Source organism: Toxorhynchites rutilus, chromosome 1 (genome assembly GCF_029784135.1).
Source record: "Toxorhynchites rutilus septentrionalis strain SRP chromosome 1, ASM2978413v1, whole genome shotgun sequence".
Classification (NCBI taxonomy): domain Eukaryota; kingdom Metazoa; phylum Arthropoda; class Insecta; order Diptera; family Culicidae; genus Toxorhynchites; species Toxorhynchites rutilus.
In genome coordinates, this window is record NC_073744.1 from 71,970,382 (window position 1) to 71,995,243 (window position 24,862).

The window sequence follows — 24,862 nt, forward strand, 5'->3', positions numbered from 1 at the left end:
AAGCAGCAGGTTTTCCATTTTCATAGTCTTTATTTTTAGATTTTCCAAAACAATATTCGGAACTTGACAGTTCAGTATAGTTGTATTGGTGAACCCGAGTGCCAACCCGTGAAACATCTCAGTGCGAAACTAACAGCTTTCGGGGCGAACTAGTGCGACACTGAGTGCGAAACTGAGTGAATAAAAAAACGTTTTGACAGCAGTTAGTGCGGCACTGGGGTTGAAACTGAACAAAAACGAATTCGCTATAAGTGTGTTTTATTTCAATTTACTTTCGGAATTTAAAGTTGGAAAACCCTGTATAACCCGTGACGGTTGAACAAAGCTCACATAGGTTCGTCGCGACTGACTTTCTTCTCAAGAAACAATACTGTGCTACTGGAACACGGACGATAATACGTTTGTATGGGTGGGCGTGAACAAATCGCTCAAATAATTTTGGTATCGCGAGCGGAAACAAATTGCGACATATTCTTGAATCTCGCAAACGACATGGAATGGTGCACAGTGATTCTGTTAGTTCCTCTTCGTTTGACTGGAATGACTGAAGAAGTTCTCCAATTCTGCATCTTCAACCGTGTTGACCTTTCCGGGATGCTCTTTGTCTTCGATACTAATTAAACACCTTCTGGAGTGTTGAACCATTGGTGACACGTTCTCACACTAATAGCGGTCTCATCATCGATGTCAACGAGAAACTTCCCGCAAAAATGTTTCCATTTCCACGCTTCCTTGACACCGATACAAACTATTAACCGTAATGATGATGAATTGTTCACAAGTATCTCACAGTGCGACTTCTTTTCCTTTTTGACTAAAAATTACTATTGACACAACTTAATAAAAACGGCGGGTTTCTATTTGCACTTCTCAGTGGACATCTGTTGAAATCCACAACGAGCACAGTGTTTTCCACCCACCAACCCAAACAACAATTTCCAAACCAGGCCAAATCGGAATCAGTGTTGCCACACATACAGATTTATCCGGAAAGGTATAGATTTTTCCGCATGTGAAATTTCTTACATTTGAATATTAAGAATATTAAGGTACATGCCTACTTTTACACCGCAGTATCGCTTGGTAGTGCTGATCTCAAAACAATTTTGTAATAATTTATCAATTCCATAAGGACGGAATCCCTTGTTAAATTTGAAGATCATTAAAAAGGGGCAGGAATTTTTAGGTTGGAATAGTTTTTTTTTATTAATCCGTTTATTTTTACAGGCTCAGTTACATAAGTTTAATGGAGCCAAACTCTTAACTATATTTCAACTAGCATATATCAACATGTTGTTTCCTTAATTCTATGGTTAATGAAATAGGAAACCGATTACTCGCGGTCGACTCGAGTTTAGAAGGGTGACACATTTTCATTAGGAAAAGGATGGGATGTAACGGGATGTGTGTTTACACTCGCACTCACATTCACATTCACATTCTCATTCACACTGACATTTCACACTCAATTAGGTTGGAATGGTAGCAGTAGAAACTATCAGACAATGGACAGCGAAAGACAGATAATTTTAAGGAATATTTGTCGCAGGTTTTTCGAGGAGCTGATCAAGCAAATGAGAAAAATTGTAAGGTGTTGTATCTAGGACACGACCGTATATTTCCGACGTAGAACTACGCAATTACATTATGAAATCCACTTGTTTACCACTTCGAATATTATTTTAGAATGCATCGAAATTTTTGTAATAGATTATGTTCTTCGTTACAAATAAATTTGATGAACGTTCTTTTACGTTTGATATGATGCCTAGGACTATCAAAAAATGTGAACGGAAGAATTGTCAAACGATCATTGTATTTTACATTGCACATTTCATTTTTACGTAGTTCTCGAGCCGCGAAAGTTCACCTCACATTTGCCTCTAGTATCTGAAATGACGATTTTCCCAGGTTTTTCAGTTGAAAAGTACCTTTTAGGGTAACATATTCCGGTCTGCACAACGACAAGCCAGTACAAAAGTACTCAACACCAAAAATACCCCCGACTTGAATGTATTTGCAAAGCGGATACACTTTAATTTCCCCCGGGCACTTTAATTTTGAAGTCCGTGTTAGGGAAACACAGCTCAATGGAAAAAGATACCCCCGAATTGCATGTTTTGATAAAGCGGATTCCCCCAGACACATTGATTTTGAAGTCCGTGTTAGGGAAACACAGCTAGGAGGGAACAAAAATACCCCCGACTTGCATTTATATTTGCAAAGCGGATTTCCACAGGTACATCGATTTTGAAGTCTGTGTTGGGGAAACCGTAAATCGGATCAATCAAAACTTGGCAGTTAGGGCGTTTAAACAACGCTTGATATTTTACAGTTCTTCAATTGTTCATCTCATGAAAAACAACATTTTATCAATTGTTATAGACGCGTAGAAATATTTCCTATCAATTGATGCAAGCATCTTTCCGATCTGTTAAGAAATGTTCGAGTTATAAGCATTAGAAATACGGGTAGGGATAGCAAACAAATCGGCAAAACAAATGTATGGGAAAAAAGGAGGTTCTTCCAGTTTTCAAGAATTTAACCCGTTTAGAGATAAGTGAATTGTAATGTATAGCATATCAAACAAATCTTAGAGAATTTCCGATTCGATTGGTATGCAAATCATGAGAATTCGTTCACAGTGAAAATAGTTATTAACGTTAACTTTATTTCATAAAAACGTGACCTGTTTTCTGATTTGGCACCCGTTCCTGAAAGACGTAGTTCTACGTCAAAAGATTCAATTTTGATGATCCGACGCTCAAGGCTGCGGCATTGTTAAATCCATGAAATTTCTCCAATTTGACAAGTATTAACGTTGTGTTAGAGGCGTTTCCAGGATTCTACGATGGGAATGTACAATCGTACCCTAAAGTGAAATTAAACCGTAAGGGAATCACAGTTTCAGAAAACGAGCATGTGCAGGATTGGTGGACAATAATTATAGGTCTAAAAAATGACAGTTCGCTCGCATTTTCGGCGCTTCAACGCCTTGTTTGTAACGTTTTCACTATGCCTCGCACTTCGGCAACTATCGAGCGTTTTTTTCTGAATATAATCAGATCAAAAATTAGCTTCGAAATCGGCTCAGCAACGATTCCATCCTGTTACTTCAGGCGAGTACCAAAATCTGACGATTCCTACTGCGTCTGATGCGCTCCCATGTTTCAGTCAAACCAATGTTATCAGTTCTGTTTCTCTACGCTCATCGATTTCTACCATCGCATTGAATCCTATGGATACATCACTCGCTCCACCAAGACGCACGCCACTTAGCCCTACAACCCAGTCGAGCCTACAGCACCTTACTCTACGTCTGCATGTGTATCCCGCCATCGACGTCGTCTCGGCCCTGCGGTTGTAAATGGTGAGGGGACCTTCCAGTTGCCATCGTCAGGCAAGCACTGTGATTTAATGGCTTCCTGATAGTCCCGTGATATCCATAACTATGCTTGGACCATCAAGCCACGGAATGACATGGATTCCGTCTTCACCGTTTACTATCAAAACGTGAGAGGCTTACGCACAAAGACAACTGAACTACGCTTGAAGCTTCCGTCGTGTGATTACGATGCTCTGGTTCTAACGGAAACCTGGCTTCGTGCTGACATTCGGGACTGTGTGTTATCGTTGGATTACCAACTCTTCCGTTGTGACCGTAATCATGATACCAGTGATCTTTCCAGAGGTGGGAATGTGCTCATCGCAGTCAAATCCAAGCACTCATGTACAACGATATCGCTCGAAAACGTCGATCAACTCGAACAAATGGCTGTCCGTATTAATCTGCTGCACCGCTCGCTATTTATCACGAATATAAATTCGTCCGCTCTCCAGTCCCGATGTCTACACGTCTCACATCAATGCGGTACAGACGATCGTGGATAGGTCTTCGAGTGTCGATATAATCTTAACGATGGGCGATTACAACCTTCCCTTTGTGAGATGGCACTTCGATGAAGACGTGAACGGATACTTACCATCCAATGCATCAAAGGAGCAACAATTAACTCTCACGGAGCCGATGCTTGCCTGAAGGCTAATTCAAGTGAACTATTTTTCATACGCAAATGATAGATTGCTTGATTTAGCATTCATCAGCGAGCCCGATACTGTTAACCTTCTTGAGCCATCAGCACCACTTCTGGAGATAGACCAACATCACAGGCCGTTCATCATCAAACTGGACGCTCAATGCAACTCGGTCGTCACGCCTGATTACGAATCTTTTCCACAACCGAATTTCAGGCTTTGTGACTACGACTCATTAAACAACGACTTGTCTATTATTGACTGGCAACAAATTTTAAACGGAGACTCTGTGGATGTATTGATCGATCGTTTCTATGCCAAATCATACGAAACCGTTTATGCACGGGTTCCTCTCCAACGACGCGTGGCGAGGCGCAACCCTGGTGGAATTCTCAGTTACGCAACTTACGGAATGTACTGCGTAAGTCGCGCAAACGTTATCTGAATACCCGAACAATCGACAGTAGCAGTTGTCTCAGATTAATTGAACTGCAGTATAACGAACTCCTAAAGGTTAGCCACCAGGATTACGTCAAACGAACGCAAGCAAACCTGAAGCAAAACCCTTTGGAATTCTGGAAATTCGTAAAATCGCAGCGGTCTAGTAACCGTATTCCGGACACAGTGAAATTCAATGGGATCACTGCTAGTACTTCTCTTGAAGTTGCTAATATGTTCGCGAAGTTCTTTAAGTCGGTCTACAACACGAATTCGCCACCATTGCTTCCAACAAGTTTCAGTCGCATACAAGAATATGACTTCAACATTACAACGCTGCAGTTCACACTAGACGAAGTCATGAAAGTCTTGAATAACATTGATGCATCAAAAGGTCCTGGAGCAGATGGCATTCCTCCGTTTTTTTTTTGAAGTATGGTGTGAGAGCGCTCGCTGCACCGATTTCCTATCTGTATAACCGTTCGATGAGCGAAAGATCCTTCCCCAGCGTGTGGAAGATAGCCACGATTGTTCCAATTCACCAAGCAGGAAATCGAAATCAAGTTGAGAATGACCGTGGAGTATCGCTTCTCTGCAGCTTGAGTGAAGTATTTGAAACTTTAGTCCGCAACGCCCTTTACAACGTGGTTCATTCTGTAATATCTGAGGTTCAACACGGGTTCGTCCAGCACCGATCTACTACCACAAATCTGATGTGCTATACCAATACGTTGTTCCGTGAGGTCGAATCCCGTAGTCGAATCCCGATCGATTCCATCTACGTTGATTTTTCGAAAGCATTCGACACCGTGCCACACCAATATGCGATTGGAAAATTAGAAGCAATGGGATTTCCAACTTGGCTGGTTGAGTGGATTTTATCTTACTTAATAGACCGTCAGTTCTCGGTATCGATTAACTTCACGCGTTCTTCAACTTTCAAAACCACATCTGGAGCACCACGAGGAAGCGTGCTTGGACCGCTGTTGTTTTTTTTTTCGTCAATGACTTGTGTCCTCGTTTGTCATCTTTTAAACAAATGTTTGCTGACGACCTGAAGATTTACCGCGTTATTATGACTGCACTCGACTGCCTCGCTCTACAAAAAAACATCGACGAACTGCTACTGTGGTGCAATGAAAACGGTATGAGCGTCAATGTTATCAAATGCAAGGTGGTTTAATTTTCCCGAAGAAACACCATCATCGAACATCAATACGCTATCGGATCTTCTCCACTAGAGCGCGTTACCTAGATTTGTGATCTTGGTGTCACGTTTGACTCCAAGATTAGATTTAATGAACACGTCGCACTCATCACAGCCAAAGCCTCTACTATTCTTGGTTTCATTCGACGCTTCACTTGGCAATTTACCGACATCTACGCACAGAAAGCATTATTCTGCTGCCTGATTCGTAGTGGCTTAAATACGCGGCCCCTCTTTGGGCACCTTATCACGTATCCATGGTCGTCAGAGTTGAAAGAATACAAAAGCGCTTTATTCGATTCGCTTTACGAAACCTACCATTGAATGAATCGTCAAATCTGCCTGATTACCCTGCCCGCTGCATGTTAATCAAAATGGAGCCCTCCGTGCTTTTAACGATATTAATGACTGTTTTGACTATGAAATCAATCGATGCGTGTTTAAAAATAGAATTAAGATTTTTAGGAGTAATTAGTGTACGTTGAAATCGAAGACGAATAAATAAATAAATAAATTTTGATTCATTCTTTCTTTCTTTGTTTTTAAGAGGCTTTAAACTTTGCAAACTCATTCGCCTCTATTTGATTCATTCAAAATCCGGAATCATAAAACCAGCTGTATCACTGGATTGGTTAAACAACAAAGGTACAGGTTTTTATATCAAAATACAGATAATTTATGAGGGGCTCAGAATGCAAGGGGTGTAAGTGATTTGATCGTTTTCTCTTCATCAACTTTTTATTTAGTTAATAACTCAACTGCAAAAACTTTCCAATTTAAGTTTGCTATAGAATCCGATAGATGAGGTTCTGACCTGTTATACACGTTGGTAAAAACAGCTGGGAATGTATTTGCAGCTAAGTTATGACCCAAAGAGAGAGTCGATGTAGAGAAATCGATCAAATCACTTACACCCCTTCCATTCTAAGCCCCTCTTATTGTTTCAGAAAAAATATTTCTTTACAGTTTCGATGAATTTTCGTACTTTTCTTCAGACACCCTGTCAAATGATTTGAGATTTACCTACTGCTATAAAACGCTGTCATAAAATGAACAATTATTAAGGATTCTAACTGAATCAAACCTTAACGGTTAATAGATAAAATCATCGTTTGCACCTTTGTTGTTCAGCATAAGTGTTCAAACCATATTGCAGGGCATGTGATGCGAAAATGTAAACTTGTTATAAAAGTCTTGGTAATGGGCTATTGTTTCAGATATGAGACTAAAAAAGGTTATTAACAATGCAAAATACACAGGTAGGTTTATGGGATTTCAAATGCTCTAATCGAAATTCGGAAACCTACACCCAGATCTCTAAGTGACCTTTGTTGAACCTGTAAGTGCACTCCTGTACAGTGCCGAAAATATTCACGTTCACGGCATTCAAATACGGCGAATTTCAGCCTGCCTTGTATTGACAACCTACTGCTCAAGCGAGAGTCGATAAATATGGAACAACACTATCAATGAACACCAGTGCAATGAACATCAACATCAGCTTGCCATAAAGTTCATTTTTCATTTGCATATTCATTTTCGCCATGATATTCGTAACGTCGAAATTGAATATCATTGCGTGTTAGTGAAAATCAAAGCATAAAATTCAACGTCAACTAATTGAGAGTAAAATCGATTAATGGTAAAGGATGGCCATTTATTATACAAAATTCTTGTTTTTGGCGACATTGGCAATGAAATGTATGGTATAACTCTAGCTATATTTTATGAATCTACTCCCGATTGGCCAGAAATGGCGTACACCCCAATTATATGGGCAATGGATGACAATAACAGACGAGCGAAAAACGAACATAATCTTATTTTGATTTCCGGTTTAATGGTACTGGCTATAAATGACTAGCAATCATATAAAACCCATACGATATGGGTATTGGATGGAAGGGCTTAAACAGCGGAAGTCGAATATCGTATTCCGGTGACTTCCGGTGCATTGAAAACCGCCCTAGGAGACCGAAAATGGAGTTAGTGAAATGGAGTTAGATAAAGAAAGTGTTAGAAACTAAGATCGTGTTAGAGCGAAATGGCGATAGTAAAAGATCATATAAAGCGGAAACGGAAACGGAACGCTCAACGCCGTTCAACGCAAGATGTCGCTCAACCGCTCAACACCGCACAACGGTCAACGCTCAACGAAAGCTAATGTTGCCTTCTCCGGATTCCTTTGTTTCTAAATATGGAAATCAAACACGTTTTCAATAGAAATTCACTGCAAGCGATGAGGATCAACTTAACGTTCGTGATAATCACCTGAAATTATTGACAGTAATGGAAGTGCCTGAATGCAGGCTTTCCGAAATTCGTTCATGCTCTATTCGTTCAATATACCAGACAAAGTTCACGCGTCTCGACTCTTGTGTTATACTCATTATGACAGATATGGCGTTGAGTTTCAACAGAAAAAAATTCATCCGACACTGGGAAAAAGCTAATGTCTTCATTCGTGAACAGATTTTGATAATTTGTGGCACTGCTCATGTATCTTCTAACTATATAAATAAAAATTAATCGCCAAATGCGTTGATAAGCGCAAAACTTGAGAAAGGAATAGACTGATTTGAGTAGTCTTCATTTTATTATATTTCCTGTATCAAACATGTATTCTGTCTAACAGAGAAACATGTTATTTGCAAATGATTGAAAAATCTTGAACAAGAGTTTCGTCTGAAAAAAAATAATATAATGACGAGTTTTGGTAGAAGTACTAGGAAATTTATAGTAAAATGAAATTGTAAAGAGTCAATTAGAAGATCAATCAATCAATAGTTCCGTGATTGGACCCAAGAACCTTCGCTTAGTAAAAACGTAAATGTTCAAAAGGGTTGATAACAAAAAAATCGTTTATGGCGGGACGAAGTTTGCCGGGTCAGCTAGTAGCTTATAAATAAACTATCAATTGTATTTGTTGGGAACAGTTCAATATTATTTCTTGCAGACTTTCCAACACACGTGGTAAAAGTGCGTATTGATACAGAAACACTGTAAGCGAGTGACACAGTTTTCCTACCAGAAACTGTGTTTTTTTCAAAACTTTTTCTACTGAAAAAAATGAAAGGGGAGCGGATACTGAGATCTTATTTAAAAATAGATCTGCATTCTCTTTTACCTCAACCGTCGGAAGTCAGTGACAGTGGGTGTAGCAGCGTTGTTATGCATTGTATAACAACTTTTTCTTTTCGATAACACGAGAACTCTTTTGACAATGGCCGTGTGCTATGGCGAAAATAGATGAGTCAATTGGCCCGAGTGCTTACGGTACACGAATGATCTGGCTGTGATGATTTTACATGCAATAACGAGGTTGTTACACTTTGCAACTATACCTAAATAGCTTTTATTGTTACTCTGTGGGTCATTTCACTCTCACTGGTGTTTGATGCTCCGATGCTCCGATGTTCCGAGAGGGTTCACATATTATCCATGTCGTTTGCGATTCATACGTGGTCTGCTATAGTAGTAATATCCGTATACAGGATAATAGTTCGAATAACTTCTCCTTTTGTGGACTTTGTTTGCATCCACAGCAAATGCGTTGAATGACATGACCATCATTGTGACCAAGAGCACGATGGACAGCATCGAGACTCTCATTTTCACAGTTTACAGTCCACTAACTTGTGCTAGATTATAGTGAAACTGTTTTGTTCTAAAATTTCGACGTTTGTTAGTAGTCACTCTGAATGGCTCGATCGTACTGCGCCGTGATCAGTCTAATATGCCAGTAATAACAGAAATCGTGTTCCAGCTTGGCGGGGAATTTTTTTACTATTATATAAAATTGCTTCTACTCATGGTGGGATGCTTGATGTGTGTCCGGTTTGTAGTGTTTCAATAACGTTTTTTTATTGTTGAAGTATAGATAGTATCGCAATAGAGCCCGAGAGCTTCAAGCTTGTCACGTGTCACCTGGAGGTACAATTAGGGGTTTCCACTGGGAACGCTGTAAATGTTTGGATCATACGGGTAGACTAGACTGTGTGTCTAGTTAGCTGCGATAAATTTTGGTTCACGTAATACGGACAAACATTTCATTAACATTGAAAATCCTGAAAAACAGGTATCACGCTGATTCAATCTAATTGTTCTAGAGGCGAAATTCTACTGATGCATCGCTGAACAGATTGTCGTACCGTGTACCTTCGACGGAAAGAGATAAAAGAGATTGCACATTGCCTAAATGTTGCCTCAATGGTATCCCGACTTGATGCCTGCTGAACGTTGGCTTACCTAAGACTTCCTCGCTCTTTGTTCAGCACGTGTATTCAAAACAGCTAAAAGATTATTGAAAACAGATCCCTATGATCTCTCTCCAACCGGCTTCCAAATGCCGTCCAAGGAGGTTACAATTGGTTATGAGACGTGGTTGGAAGATTAAATATCTTGACGCGGTAAACTTGAGACCAACATCCACATTAACAATGTCATCAAGTTGCTCTGTGCTATCTGCTCATAAAGGGATTGAAATAATAATGGTTCTTGCAAGCTAATGCTTCTATTGCAAAATACACATTCGGATTATAACGGCTATTCGCACAGTTTGTGTCAAATTTAATTGCCCGGCGATTCCCAATGATCACACATGAAACATTTCCGAATGTCCGCTCTATCGGCAGTGTCAGTGTTTGTTCGATGACAAGCGATAGCAGCACGTGCCAAAAAATTAATGCTGAAAAAAAGACTGCCAAGTGCCAAGAGTAATTTCAACCGCCTCAGGCCGAAGTCTCACCAGATCGCGGATTTTATTTGTGTGGAATAAACATTAAACGCCATTATGTGCGTTGATTTATGAATATTCGAACAAAACCAGAAAAAAGTACGAATCGGACGAATTCTTGCCAGAAAATAGTACATAAAAAATAGAAATGATTCAGTCGTGCAACCAAGACAAATGAACGCCTGCTCTGCAATCAAACAAGCGGATGATGAATTGGATTAATTTAACTCGAAATGTTTTGCATCCCTAGCCAATCTCTTTTTTGGCACAGGGCAGAATCATCACCGCAATTACTGCCGCGCCAGCGGAGTATGATTTACGATTACGATTCACGTAACGAGCGCTCGCGATTTTTCACTAGTTACCCACCTCAGCTGCAATTAATGGTTGGCTTAAATCATGTTTGCTTAATTCTGAGTGACAGTTGATTGTAAAGAGTGCACGACGTGAGTATGCAGGAGCTCAATTGAATTCCGAACGGATGTTTTTTAGAATTATGAAATGGAAACAATGTCAACATGAATTGAATCGATTCCACAGCAAATCGCAAAACAGCGCAAAGTTATTATCAAACAAAATAAAGGTCTCAACCCATTCTACAATTCGCTCTTTGACACCACGCTACTATCTCTTCAACCATGAAATGGATTGAGAATCTAGAAAAAACACTGTTCGGGACATAGCATCGGGTTTTTTACGGTCGAAATCCGCTGTATTACTGCAGTTCAGCTCCGCCATCGTTTCTCGTGATCTTCACCAATCTGCTCATGCTGGAGCTTCGGGCCCCGAATTTAGCCTTCCGGTGTAGCGGATCTTCACTAAACAAGAAACGCAGCGAGTGTCGATCTATCCTACGAATTCGCAATAGATGGAACATCTCTTGAATGTCGGCGGCGACTGCCATCGCAAACTGCCGGGACCGCGACAATACGGCTGGCAATGAAGTGAGCTGATCTGGGCCTTTGAGAAGCAATGCGTTGAGGGAGATCCCATCCACTGCAACTGCGGCGTCCCAGATGAGTCGGACCTTTTCCGGAGTACGCGTCCGTTCTTCCGATGTTCTCGTTATCTAGCTGGCCGATACCACTATGCCGTCCATAAAGATTCCAAAAGTCTTGAGATTTACCTCGGGATATCGCTGCATGAAACTCGTCCACTCCATTTTCACATGTGCGGGCAACTTTTCCACCAGCTCCATCAGCAAACAGGGTTCATCAGGTGGCACTCTTTGTACCGGAATAGAATGTACATTTGAATGTAAATTGTTGTCGTCGTCTTGTATGTGTTGGCCGGAGGAGCAAATTGATCTTCGTTCCTTAGCCCCAATAGGATCAGCTCGACTCGTATTTTGGAGTACCGGGCTACTCGATACCTATTAATCATATCTTGGTAATAATCGTTTATTTTAATTCCTTTTTCATTTATTTTTTTCCCTTTCGGGTAGGGTAATTTTCGGTTGCTTACCTGGTGGCAGTGTGGGGGGGGGGTTCATAGGGTATAGGATTACCTACAGACGTCGACATACGAGTGATGATTTGACGATTCGGAAGGCGCATCGCGCCTGTGTTACGTTGCTGATTCTCGTTGTGTTTCGAAGGATCTACCAGTATTTCTTCACGCTGCATCGGTGATTCCTTCACTGGGTTGGGCTCTGCCTGATGCTCCGTGGCGGAAGGGTTACATCCGGTTTGTGCACCTTGCTTCTCCGATATTCCTCCTACAGCTCCTTCATTCGATGACTGCTTCTGTACCCATTCTGTCACTCGTTGTTCCCTCGAACATCGACTCACCTGGCAACGGTTGCTTGCTCACTTCCGTTCTTCTTCAAGCTGCTCCTCCATCAGAGCAAACTTTTCCTGCATGAGATTCCTCTTGATTTGATGGTCTTCTCCTCGGTCTCCAACGCACGCTGTTCAATTGCGCGCTCCTCCTCCAGCTTTCTCAGCATCAGAGCAATCAGAGCCGACCGGTTCGTCGCGTTGCTATGGACAGACAAAGGTAAGCAATTAAGACACGTTCAGGGCCTCTCCGCGATTGATGCGGTCACTCCCGGGCGGCGCATGGGCCACACAGTGGTCCCTCAGAAATTCTAGGTGGCATTAAATAGAAAAATGAATGGAAATGCCTTGAATTTTGGTGTACGGGGGTTTTCGAAGGTGCTGAATCTATTTTTGAGTCATTTTGGTTATGAACCCCAAAGCATAGGCAGGGGGAGTGGGTAAAATTTGAAATTTTCGGAAAAAGACGTGTGAGGTGTATAAATATATGTTTTGAAACTTCCTGAACATGTTTTCAATATTCATTTTACCCAAAACCCAAAAAGGGGTGCAGGGAGAAGAGATAAAATTTAAAAATTAGAAAAACTCCTGTGGGGTATCAACATATTTATGGCATTTTTTTCACAAAGTGGTCCGAATTGGCCAGAAGTCATAAAGGGAAATTGTGGAGGTGACCATAAGGAAGACATTTTGTTATAAAAACTTAGGAAATTTTTTTGTAGGTTTACTTTTGTATAAATTCAATGTAGAAAATGTACTTAGTTTCAAACACTCATTTCACAGCTTCAAAATTTTTTCAACTTAAAACGGAATACAAATTCGAAATCAGCATAAAAATATCTATCCTGAACACCATCACATTATTTTTTAACGTATTTTGTAGCACTTGGGCAAAATTTGAAAAACATGCGTGTTTATCGCTGCACAGCTTCACTGCATCAAACACTACGTTGCCACGTCGTTATCGCAACGAAAATCGTTACGGACACTGTTGCCATATGTGATACTAGAACAAATGTTGAAGGATATAGAACATATATGAACATATGTTGAAGGTTATAGAACAAAACTAGACCATTCATTCGGTCAGACATTGTTGTTCATTTTTTTATTTAATGCCACCTAGAATTTATGAGGGACCACTGTAGGCCACCAGCCATTACACTGGTCACATTGGACGAAATTGTCGTATCAATCGGGGTGCGAGCAGTTGACGCAGCCTCCCGTATTCTGCTTTTCCAGCGTTTGCGACAGTGTTGATTCGCACCGGCTTCTTTCGCGAAAGTTTAAAAGCTGTGTTACAGCGAGTGGTCTAGAAGGAATATTATAAATCACCGGGTTCTCAGCAGCACAGAAATAATATTTATTTGTTTTACGCAGCTTTTAAAAAAAATATATTTCAATTTCTATTTCTGAACTAGGTAAAGTATGCTTCTTTTACTCACACTTTCGGTGATAGCGAGTACGAAATTCATCTCGCGAGATCTCCAAGATAACTCTAGCAAATCGAATGATCTAAAATACATGTTACACGTGTGAGCAAATAGCCATTAGTTATTTAAAATTACTTACTAGGAACCAATTTTACTATTCCACAAACAAATTTTAATTTTGAGACTCAGTTTATATTTTTCACTATTAACTATTGCGACTTGCAAATGCGGAGATTTTTTTCTACTTAAGCTTGTTTTTCAACCCTTCACAATGAACACAAATTTACGCAAATATTTGCGAACGAATGTCAGAACGAAGCGCGGGATCACTTGCGAAAGAGCGAAAAAGAAAACTTCCTGCGAACAAATACGAGTTCGCGGTGCTTTGACAGTTGCCTCTGCGATTTAAGCATTATTCTAGCTTGCTGCAGGATAATAAATAGTTTTCCGAATTTCTATTTATAGTCTACTGTATTTTCTAATATTGAATTGTATCGAATTCGAGATATATTTAATACTCCTATACTCGCGCACTGGTTTGTCAGACCGAGAAATCAATAATTCGTTCATTTCTCAGAAAATATCAACACTACGACTTTGCGATTCTCTCTAGCTTCGTTATTCGTCGTTCGTCAACGTTTAGCGTGTCGCATGTGTTGGTACAAAGGGGACGTGTGCCACTTTTTTAACACTTTCGGTCTGACATACCGACGCGAGTATAGGAGTAACTTTTTTGGACAAGTGCCATTTTTCATATTCTAGAATATTGTTGAATGAGATGTATAAATTAATGTTAGCGGCGTGGAATAGTCATTGAATATAATGCATAAGATCATTACCGGACCATTCTTATTTGATTTCAGTCCCTTTTGTAACTGGATTGAACGGATCCATATATTAACTATTCGTCGATATATTCGTCGTTAGATTCATACGTTCAAAAGCAAAATATGAATGTTTGACTTTCGTATAGTTATTCGTTAAATATAATGGTCATATACACACTTGTGACAGAATTTCACTTGTGGAAGAATTGTAAACAGTAAACTATAAACTAATCGGTGGCATATGGTAATTTTTAACAGCTACAGTTTCGGGGATATTTTTCTATAATGGAGTCTATCTACAAGAAAACAAGAAAAAGAAAAGGAAGTTCCTAGAAATCCTTTTATATAATCTTTTTATGCCCCATCTAAAGCATTAGGCATTAGTTCTTCGTTTACCAAGAGAAAAAATGTTAGAAATATGCAAACTTTATATTCCAGAACCTTTATCATCCGGTAATTATCTAGAATACGTTATACATTCTTCTCTTTGATAAAAAAAAACCCGAAAACACGCAACAACTGCATGAAATGTAAAAAATATGTTTGCTTCGAGCATGCAGTTATGCTATGTTCCGATTCTTACTCCAATGAAACCACAATCGATTAATACGTTTTTATGTTATTTTATAGCTCTTTATACTTTCATAAATTATACTTAGTTGCTTACTCTTAATTAATAACAGTAAACAATTCGAATTTCGTTATTTGTGTTGGAGTATCAAAAATTACTCTGTTTTGATGAGGCTGAATTAGATGACTATCAAAACATAATAAAAACGCATATTTTTTGGAGTTTTTTCATTCAATCATACCCTCTTCTTCAAATAAATGCCAATAAAGCCTGAAAAATACACAATGGCAACATTACAGAGAAGTTCAATTTTCAGTCTGTGACACCGTGCGCGAGTATAAGTGTTATGATTTTGCACGCGAGTACAGGAGGGTTAAACTCACATTTGTGAGTAATTTGGATTTGTTCCACCAATCTCGTACAATTTGTTTTCGTATTAAGGACGATAGTTTGACAGATTCGCATGATTTTGTAATTCAATGTGAATGACTTCAGCGAAAACATTTCGCAAGAACCAATTTCGAACCTGAAAAATTCGCTCATTCTAAAACAAGCATTACCGGTTGTCATACTCTGAACCGTTTGATGCTTGGATGAAGCAGTGCGCCTAGCGAGAAGAATTGAGCATGTACAGCATCACTTTCTGCTCAAATTTATGTTCAAACTTATATTTTATGTGCGAAGATGCAGTAGAACTATCCATGGAATAGTATCGATCGTTTCCGGGAATGTATGTCTTCGAAAGAGGGAAGCAACGGGTGTTAAATAAAAAATGAGAATTTTTTCAATCACATATAAAACCATTTTTTTTTCATCGATTTCAGTATTTTTTATTAATAACATAATGTATTTTCTTCAAAAAAATGTCAGTGAATGTTTGGGTAAGGGCCGTGGTCTGCTGTTCGACGCAACTTTGTCGCGTTGTCTCACAAGAACGTTGTACGGCACTTACGTCCATTTTCCGGATACAATTCCGGATTCTTGTAGTCAGTTGCTTCGTGTCCTTGGCCCTCCAATTGTTTTTACACACTAGGGCACTGAGTGAGCCAAATAAATCCTCTATTGGGCGGCACTGGGGCAAGTTTGTTGGGTTACGATCTTTCGGCACGAACGGTATCTTTTTCTCCAGCGTCTTCTTGGCGTAATGGGAAGACGCCTTGTCCGGCCAGAAGACGTACTTCCCATCAGCGTGATGCTTGTTCAGGAACGGCAGAAGGATTTTATCGAGGCACTCTTCTCGATAGATTTGTTGGTTGATTGCCAGACCGCTCGGCTTAAACCAAGGCTTTGAAATGCCCCGGTCGGAAATGACGATGTACAACATTACCTTTTTTTCAAACTTGTGCTTGAACTTGTATTTCACTTCAGGCGGTGTGGATGACTTGTCGCTGGAGAAGTAATTATCATTTCCTGGAATATGCGTTTTGGACAGCGGAAAATAGCTTTCGTCGTCCAGAACGAAAGACGTCCCGCGGTATTTTTTGGTCATCCACTGACACTGTGATTTAACCGCCTCAATCTGCTCCTCCGTGTACTTCGGCGACCTCGTCTTCTTCCTGCAGACGATTCCTTCCATCTTGAGGGTCCGATGGATCAATACGTGGGAGCAGCCATATTTCCGACCGGCGTCACGCAGGCTGGTTGCGTCCTTGTTGTCAAACAGCTTCTTCAACGATGTCTTCCTCTGCTTTGTCATTATCGTCACCGGACCACTTCCGACCTTCCGCTCTACGTTCAGGGAACCCAGGATACTATATACCGTACTGACAGGTACATTTTCTTCCTTAAAATGTGTCACCGTGAATTTTTTTCCGTTTGCGTTTCGTAGAACCGTACAATGCGTTCGCGGAGCACGTGCTGTTTCGACGCCATCTTTGCTTTGACTAAATTCAAACTAGCAAAACCAAAGACGCCTATTGTTTCTAAGGAGTCCAAAGAGCAATTTTCTTGGAGAAAGAACATTTTACGCTCTTTATTTGAGTTACTGAAAGGTATTGAAAAAATTCTCATTTTTTATTTAACACCCGTTATCTGTCGTCGTCCAAAACAAAACATTTTCCGGAATAATTTTTTATCAATCAGCGGCATTGGAATTTCAGCGTCGAAATGTGTTGGCTCAAAGAATCCTTTTTGTCGAAGGCACGAAAAAGAGAACGAAGGCCTGTTGCGTCCATGATTCTGGTTGGTAGTTGTTGGGGATTTTAGGATATAGTAAACAGTCAAATTCGCACCATTTTCGCTTTTGAAATGTTCAACCGTATACTTTGCAAAATTTACGCCCTCACGAAATGCTTTTTGTTTCAATGGCACTTTGAGCAAAACTGAGCAAGCATATACAAAACAAAAAAATACTAACAGAAAGAGAAGAGAGCTATCATATCACACTCTCATTTCTCTCTGAGCTCCTTTTTTGTTGAGCATAGGGGCCTCAAAAAAAATCCAAAAATTTAGTTGCCACCAGTTTATACGTAATAAATTTGAGCTCAAAGAAAATTCGAACAAGTTAGAAAAAGAATAAGTTACATTTCAAATGCGGTGCTATAGCGTAATAACCTTTTTTATGGCTTAACCCTTTCACTACGGCAGTGTGCTCCGCCGGAGTACTGCCGCTGAACGGAGCACTACGCCGAAAAGTATGCATATCGCGCTGGTGTGATCGATGTGCAGTATCATGCTGATGTCGTCTATAGGCGACGCTCGTAGTGAAAGGTTAACGGCTGTGGCTCATTCGTTTTTAATAATTTTTAAGATTTCTCTTCTTTTTCGGTGGCACTAACATTCCTAGAGGAACTTCGCCGTCTCAACGTAGTATTGCTTGCGGTATTTTTTTAGTAGTTAGCTGAGATTTCTATGCCAAATAACACCGCCTTGAATGTATTGATTAGTGCCAAGCTTTACGCGCTACCACAATGCAAGTCGGAGAAAATTTCTTTGGCGAAAAATCCCCCGACGGGAATCGATTCCGAACTCTTATTATATGATTACAACTGTTAGGTTAGAAACGATAACCAAAACTGTACGAAAACTGTACCTAAAAACGTTCTGATACAGCTTGCAGAATTTCAAAATTCTATTCGAGACGTTCTTTTCGTAATGGTATTTTTTTGTGATCTCAAAGTAATTTAAAAAAAATCGCCTCATATTGGCCAAGCCCCTCTTGTTGCTCTCATATAGGACCACCTTGATAAGACATTAAGGATCATTGGCACGTAGCATTGCGATAATCTTTTGAACTGAACATCAACACTCGACACTCGAAAGACCTTGATCGAATGATCTTGGCCGTCCGTAAATACGAAGTAACCTATAAAAGCTCGCCAGATTTGTCAATGCCAGATTCCAGTACCAAAAATGAACCTCGCAATAACTACGTCCATCCTAAATCGGGCATTTAGCCGGCTGATAAGCATTTCCAAAATTATTTAATATCAGTGGTTTGTAATAAACAAGAAACAATTGTTCACTGATAACGTTGACAGTACTGATGAGATTGAATCGTTCACAATTCATATATTTAGCCGTCCGCATTTCCATTTCACTGTCTTCGTTCGTATAGAAAAACTGCTGGAAATGATCACCGAGTACTTTGTTGTATGCGCACTAAACTTTTCTATTCTGCGATCTACATTCCATGTTGTATCACTTAAGTTCATTTTGATTTAAAAGCTACGATTTTTGTTCTGGTAAGCTATTTACTAGGGGGCTAATGAAAATGGTCATGGAAATGGGAATTTCAAAAAGTTGCCCCCAAAAAATGTTCACCACCTCGAAAAAAAACCCTATGTAAAATATCAGCTCAAATGGACTTGAGGGAGAGTGGCGCAAAGCGGTCAAAGTTTGAGTTTTTTGAAAAATCGAAAAATCGGAATTTAAAACAAAAAAAATGGTTGCCAAATGTCTCAAAATTGCGTTTCATGATCTACTGTCATCTCGAAAAAAAAAATTGTTAGAAATCGACACTATGGGACTTTTTTTTCGGAATACGAGACGAAACATATGGCTGACGTAATTTAGCTTCGTGTTCTGTCATTGTGAAATTAAAATCATAACGGATGTTTTAGGTGGAATAAAGACGCTTTCATATAAAAACTACGAATGAAAGTTTACTTTTCCGTATCGAATATGTATTCTACGTAATAGAAGAACACTTTTTTTAGTAATGAAAAGTATTGAAAAACCCCGTATCTTATGATGATATTATATTTTAATGATGAGTTTTATGGAAATATCAGGAAATGTATAAACGAATATTCAGGTAAAATTGAATATTTGTCAGGATATCAGGGTACGTGCCAAAAAGTCTGGGAAATCCTGAAAAATCAGGAGGGTTGGCATCTCAGGTCGCCGAGGTTAAAATTTGAGTTTTTCTTCAGTTGTCAGAATTCATGAGTCACACATCTAGTTTATTTTCACCTGGTTTACCTCAGGTAGCGTCACATAGATATGATAACCGAAATGCATAGCTATCTTCGAAATTACCTGTGTCGATTTGAAAAAAAATGCATTTTCGCTTCATTCTGGGAATCTTACTCGTTCTTGATTGAAATAAGAAAAAGAAAACGTAAAATTGAAACGGAAATATTTTCTTTATTATCAATTTATTATTTTCGTATATCAATAATATTTTGAATTTATCTCAATCTCAAACATTCGATCCCTTTAAATACAGCAAATAACATATGTTTATTTTAGCATCAGGTTGCCGGTTGTCTTCCGCTATCTGCACTGCACACAGTTGCTTTATCTGGTAATGTTTCTACAAACAGGAAACTTAATCTTTCAATCTTTAGTTGTCATCAAGCCCTCGTAGTATGCGATTCATTTTTATTGCTGTCTTTTTCGTGTCTTTCTGCTGAGAGATAGTTTTTAAGTATGAATAATCGAAGAAGATATTTTCGACGTATACAGCTTCATTGTGCTAATAAGTTATGTGATAGTGATAAGCATACTGCAACTGAGATTTGTACTGCGTATGGAAGTGGTGCCATAAGTGATCGAACAGTTCATTGTTGGATCGGGAGGTTTGAAACGGGTAATTTTGTTCTGGAGGACGGTTAACACAGCAGTCACCAATCCTATGAGAATGAGGAATATCACAAAATAGCATTGACAGATTGTTATACATTTCATGATCTGTTCATAATTATCTTATGTTCAGTCGCTTTGAAGAATTGGGTCCACGCTAAGATCCAATCTAAGTCGCAGAATCTTTATGAGAATACATTTGTTACTTGAACTTGACTTGAAAAAGCTTTAAACATCCATTAGTGCGGTAGTAGGGTAACACGGGGTGAGTTGGACATATGGGGTGATTTGGATCACCCCTTTATCTCAAAAAGTACGGCTCAACTTGGATTTTTTATAATGTCATCTCCTTCTACTGTTGAACCGTATGTACCTAACGTAAAAAAAACTTTGGTAGAATTCGACAGGTGGGAGGAAATGGTAGCATGAACACAACAAGCACTTTGATTGTCAAAAAATGTGAATTTTCCGATCGTGGTTTTAAGGTTTTCCCCGCTGATTAAACAAACTTTTCGTGTATTGTGCAGTAAAGTTCTGTTCGTCTACAGAAGAGGAACAATTTGATACAGCGAAACTGTCAGTTTGATAACAATAAATGGAATTAATTGCATTTTAATTTTTGCATGTTGTGTGGGGTGACATGGACACGTTTCTGTGGGGTGAATTGGTCCTACAGGTTTGAGGCTTTTCTTTGGTCTAATTGATTCCAGATGCCGCTGAATTACAAAAAAGGATGGGCAGACAACGTTGGAAGAAGGGAGAGCTTGAACGGACTTTCCTCGAAAGTGTTTGAAAATGCTCGAAAAACAGTGAAAAGATCCATGCAGAATTCGAGATGGTCTCAATCCAATTTTTCCGGTCTGGAATCTGGCCAAGACACCTGGTATCGATCCCATAACACTGTTACTGATTATAATATTATTCCAAAATAATTTACATAAACATAAGTATGTTTTTTTCGATGAAACACACGCTGGACCAAATCACCCCACAGACGGTCCAAATCACCCCGCATCAAATTTAAATGTTCAGAAATCATCTCTTTTATGATATATTACGTAATTTGAAGCTTGATAAAATGATTCAACAATATTGATTGAGAGAAAACAAGTGTAGCTCAGTATATAATGTGACATTTTTTATTTAGACCATATTGGTTTGGAAATATTATGCGATTTGCTTAGGTGGTCCAAATTCCCCCCTTTTCCCCTAAGTGTCTTAATCCGAAATAAAGTTTGATAATTAAGTGGTGTTGGAAAATCGTAATTTTTAATTAATTGTTTCTTAAAAGTAAACAAGCAGTTAACTGCAATATTCTTCGGAACAGAAGGGAATGAAGGAGAAAATAATCGACCAAACGGTGTGAATTAATAGGTGTGCAACTGTGTTTCCACCGTTTTCCTATAAATGACTGCAGTGAAAAGTGGTGGTTACGATGAAATAAGTTAAAGCATCTAAAAAAATATAGTAAATTTCTAGTCATTGAAAATATCTGGTACCTAATATTGTATATTGCACATTGAGATACACATATTATGAGAACATAAGCAATAGGCATCCACTCATAACACTCTAATGATTATTTGCAGTTCAATTACTTAGCAGATACCATTCATTTACGTTCTTGTAGTACAGTGATTGAATTGAATCCTAAAGTGTCGAATCGAGCCACTCTGTGTTTGTCCATTTCAAATACTATGCAGTATCTATTTTACTCGATGAAATTCCCATTCGCCTGACTACCGTAATATGAGCAGAAGCGAAGCATGCTCCAACGCGCGTCCAACTCTATTCAATAACAGTCAATTTGTAAAATTTAATTTATCCATTGAACTTGATCCCTGTCATATTTATCACTCCGTGTGATAGAGAGTTGTTTCGCCGCCGTCGACGCTCAATTCCAGGTCATACTGGAATAGATAGGCCATCATAAACGATCTCTGCATGTAGACTGTACCAAATGTAGTAAGCAAAAATTTTCAACATAATCGATATTTTCGATTGGTCAATGTATGTATGAGGAGTATTTCTAAAAGGGTATTTGTATTTTTATTCTTCCGACTATAGTGATGGTATGTCATTTGTTTTTTCTCCTTTAGCTGTAGATCTAAAACTCAAACGATGTTTGTGAAATCTCAATAGTTTGTGCCTACGCGCGTTGACAAGCAAAAATAAATTTGAGATCGAAGAGTTATTTTTCTCGAATAAAATAAAAGCATTCTCAGAAGTTAAATGTGGAAACCGGTATGAAGCTACGAATAGCTCAACCGGAAGATTTGTAAATTCATCTTCCCAAAAGATCATAACAGAGAAAAATATTCTTATAATTCAAAAATATTTTTCTGTGTTGTGGCATTGCAGATTCAGGTTGACACGTTTATACCCCAGGTTGAATCAGTTGGTCAGCTGTCTGGACTCGCAATCAGTTCCAACAAGTCAAGATTCAACGGAGTGTATAATGTTTCGGAAAAATGTTATTTTTGTTCATCCCATTGGTTTATTTTTTTATCTAGGCTCATTAACATTTTAGCCGTAACAGGGGCGGGTTTAATTGTGTACATGTTAAATGTTTATCATATCTATACATATGGTATATTACACAGTAGCCATGAGCGTAAGAGTATTCTTTCTGTTCCATTACTCAGTTTGACCGGACAGCGAAGACAGTTGATATGATCATTTTGTGTTAATAATAGCTCAATAGCCCGATATTTCTTGTTACAAGCAGAGCTTGTATGGATTCAGGCCAGGATTCCGACCGTGAATCAATCTCCATCACTGATGATTGTTGGGTAGACGTAGGTATTTTATGACAATACAACCCTGAGTTTTGAACTCACGATCGATCGCTTAGTAAGTGAATGCGCAACTAATGCGGCTACGAAGACCCAAACAAACGTTAATGTTTCTATAGAAATTTGAAAAATATGAACGTTAGACGGGTGACAAGTAGTAAAGATGGGTCGGTCATAGTAGCTCTGAAGGATGATGCGTCAATCAAGCATCTTGAAGAGACAGTTGACAAACAACTAGGAAGTCGGTTTGAGATAAAAGTGCGCGAGAACATGAAACCAACCATTAAAATAATAGGAATGAGCGACGAATACGACGAAAGCGAACTAAAGTGTAAATTGATTAACCAAAACGAAGTTTTTGCAACATTGAAACATTTCAAATTGCGCAAAACTTACTGCAATCTGAAGTGGAGTGGGGGCAAAAGTGCGCACTTATTAAATTGTACTTGTAGGGTAACTTGTAACAAAAATAAATGCTTTATCATTATCAGCGGAAGAAGCATCATTACCAGAGTGTGTAGACACCATCCTGTGGGGAAATGCAGTATGATGTTTTATGGGTGGAGATGAGTGGGAGTTTTGGTGGAACATACTTTTGGGCATTCCGGGCGACTAATTGTTCAAATGTTAGGCTGGGGTCACCCAACGTTGACTGTCTCAAAAAGACATTATAAAATGTATTTAGTACGGGATGATAGAACGAAATTTTAACCCTCCTGTAATCGCGCGCCAAATGATAACTTGTATAACTCGTGCGTGGCTTTATAATTTTGCTATTTTGTATTTTTAGGGGTTATTGGTAGTTGGTATTTGGGTGTTTGGGTTCGATTCCCGTTCTGGCCGGGAAATTTTCTTCGATTTGCACTGAGGTCACGCATATTTTAGAGACGGCACAAGTTACACAGGGAACGATAACACCATTCAAGAAGGTATTTGGTATTTAAAGTAAAAAAGATACCTATAAATAAATTAAAAAATTCCAGAAAATATTCCGACCGAAATAGTGGACCGACAATGAACTTTTCGTCTGGCCCGTGTCGGCCCTAGCGAATCGATAGTGGGCTTTTCTAAAAATCATTTTGTAACTTTGTTGTTGCCGTTCCCAATGCCGACACTATCCGAACGAAAAATCTGCTGTCGGTCCGGTGAGATCGGCGCAAAAAAGGCGGAAAATTCAGTGTCCAGGGAAAATGAAATGCAATCTGCGACAGTTATCAATTAATTATGGACAATTTTACCGCCTACTTGATCGGTCAAAGCGTATTGACAAAACTCAGTAACAGGCAAATTGTTGCATCGTACTCTGTTAGTCACCATATAACCGAGAATTTTGTCAGTAGGAAGTGACTAACGTGCCTCGTCAGTAGTCAGTGACATTGATTAAAAAATGCAGCTCAACGTGGGGGTTAACATGTTAACACAGCCTCCTCAAAACAAAATTATTGATTCTCGGTCAGTGACACCGTATGTTATGTATAGGGGGTATCACTGACCGAGTATCTATATAATAAAATAATTATCGGTTACAAAATAATTGTATGTTATACTTTGTTTTCCGTAAAGTTAACATATAAAACATATAAATCATTTATTTTTCATAAAAATACACCCAAAATTATAATTATATTCCTCAACTACCAAAAGGTACAAGAACTAGAGATGGAACAGATATCCGGTAACTATCCGGCCAATATTTGCTATCCGACCGGATTCCGGATACTAGAAAAAAAATCAATTGTTTTTCATTAACAGAAGATGAGTCTTTTTTTTTCAAAATTAGGTTAATATTAAGTCATAACATTAATTCATTAACGCTATTACTTTTATTATAATGTTTTTTAAACGACGAAGCAAAGCATTTGCTTCGTACTCCAGGCTTGTTTCAGAGAACAAGTTTTTTCTTTCACTGTAAACACTACTGCAAGGAACTGAAAGATGAACTGTAGCGAACCTTGCGAATTAAGGGTACTGATTAGATTTTGATGACGTGACGTGACGTGACGTGATTTTGACGGTGG

At 39.0% G+C, this 24,862-nt stretch overlaps 1 protein-coding gene across 4 annotated transcripts in view; it reads left to right on the plus strand.

The window, feature by feature from the left end:
• Nucleotides 1-24,862, plus strand: part of LOC129770051 (equilibrative nucleoside transporter 1) — a 70,270-nt gene that overhangs the window by 15,119 nt on the left and 30,289 nt on the right. The window contains exon 1 of one of the 4 annotated variants that reach the window (XM_055772654.1): nt 19,882-20,056. The exons of the other annotated variants lie outside the window; for them this stretch is intronic. Within the exon in view, the coding sequence (XP_055628629.1) occupies nt 19,897-20,056 (160 nt within the window). The 5' untranslated portion in view covers nt 19,882-19,896. Of the gene's footprint in view, nt 1-19,881; nt 20,057-24,862 lie in introns of those variants that run through there. 4 annotated transcript variants of the gene reach the window in all.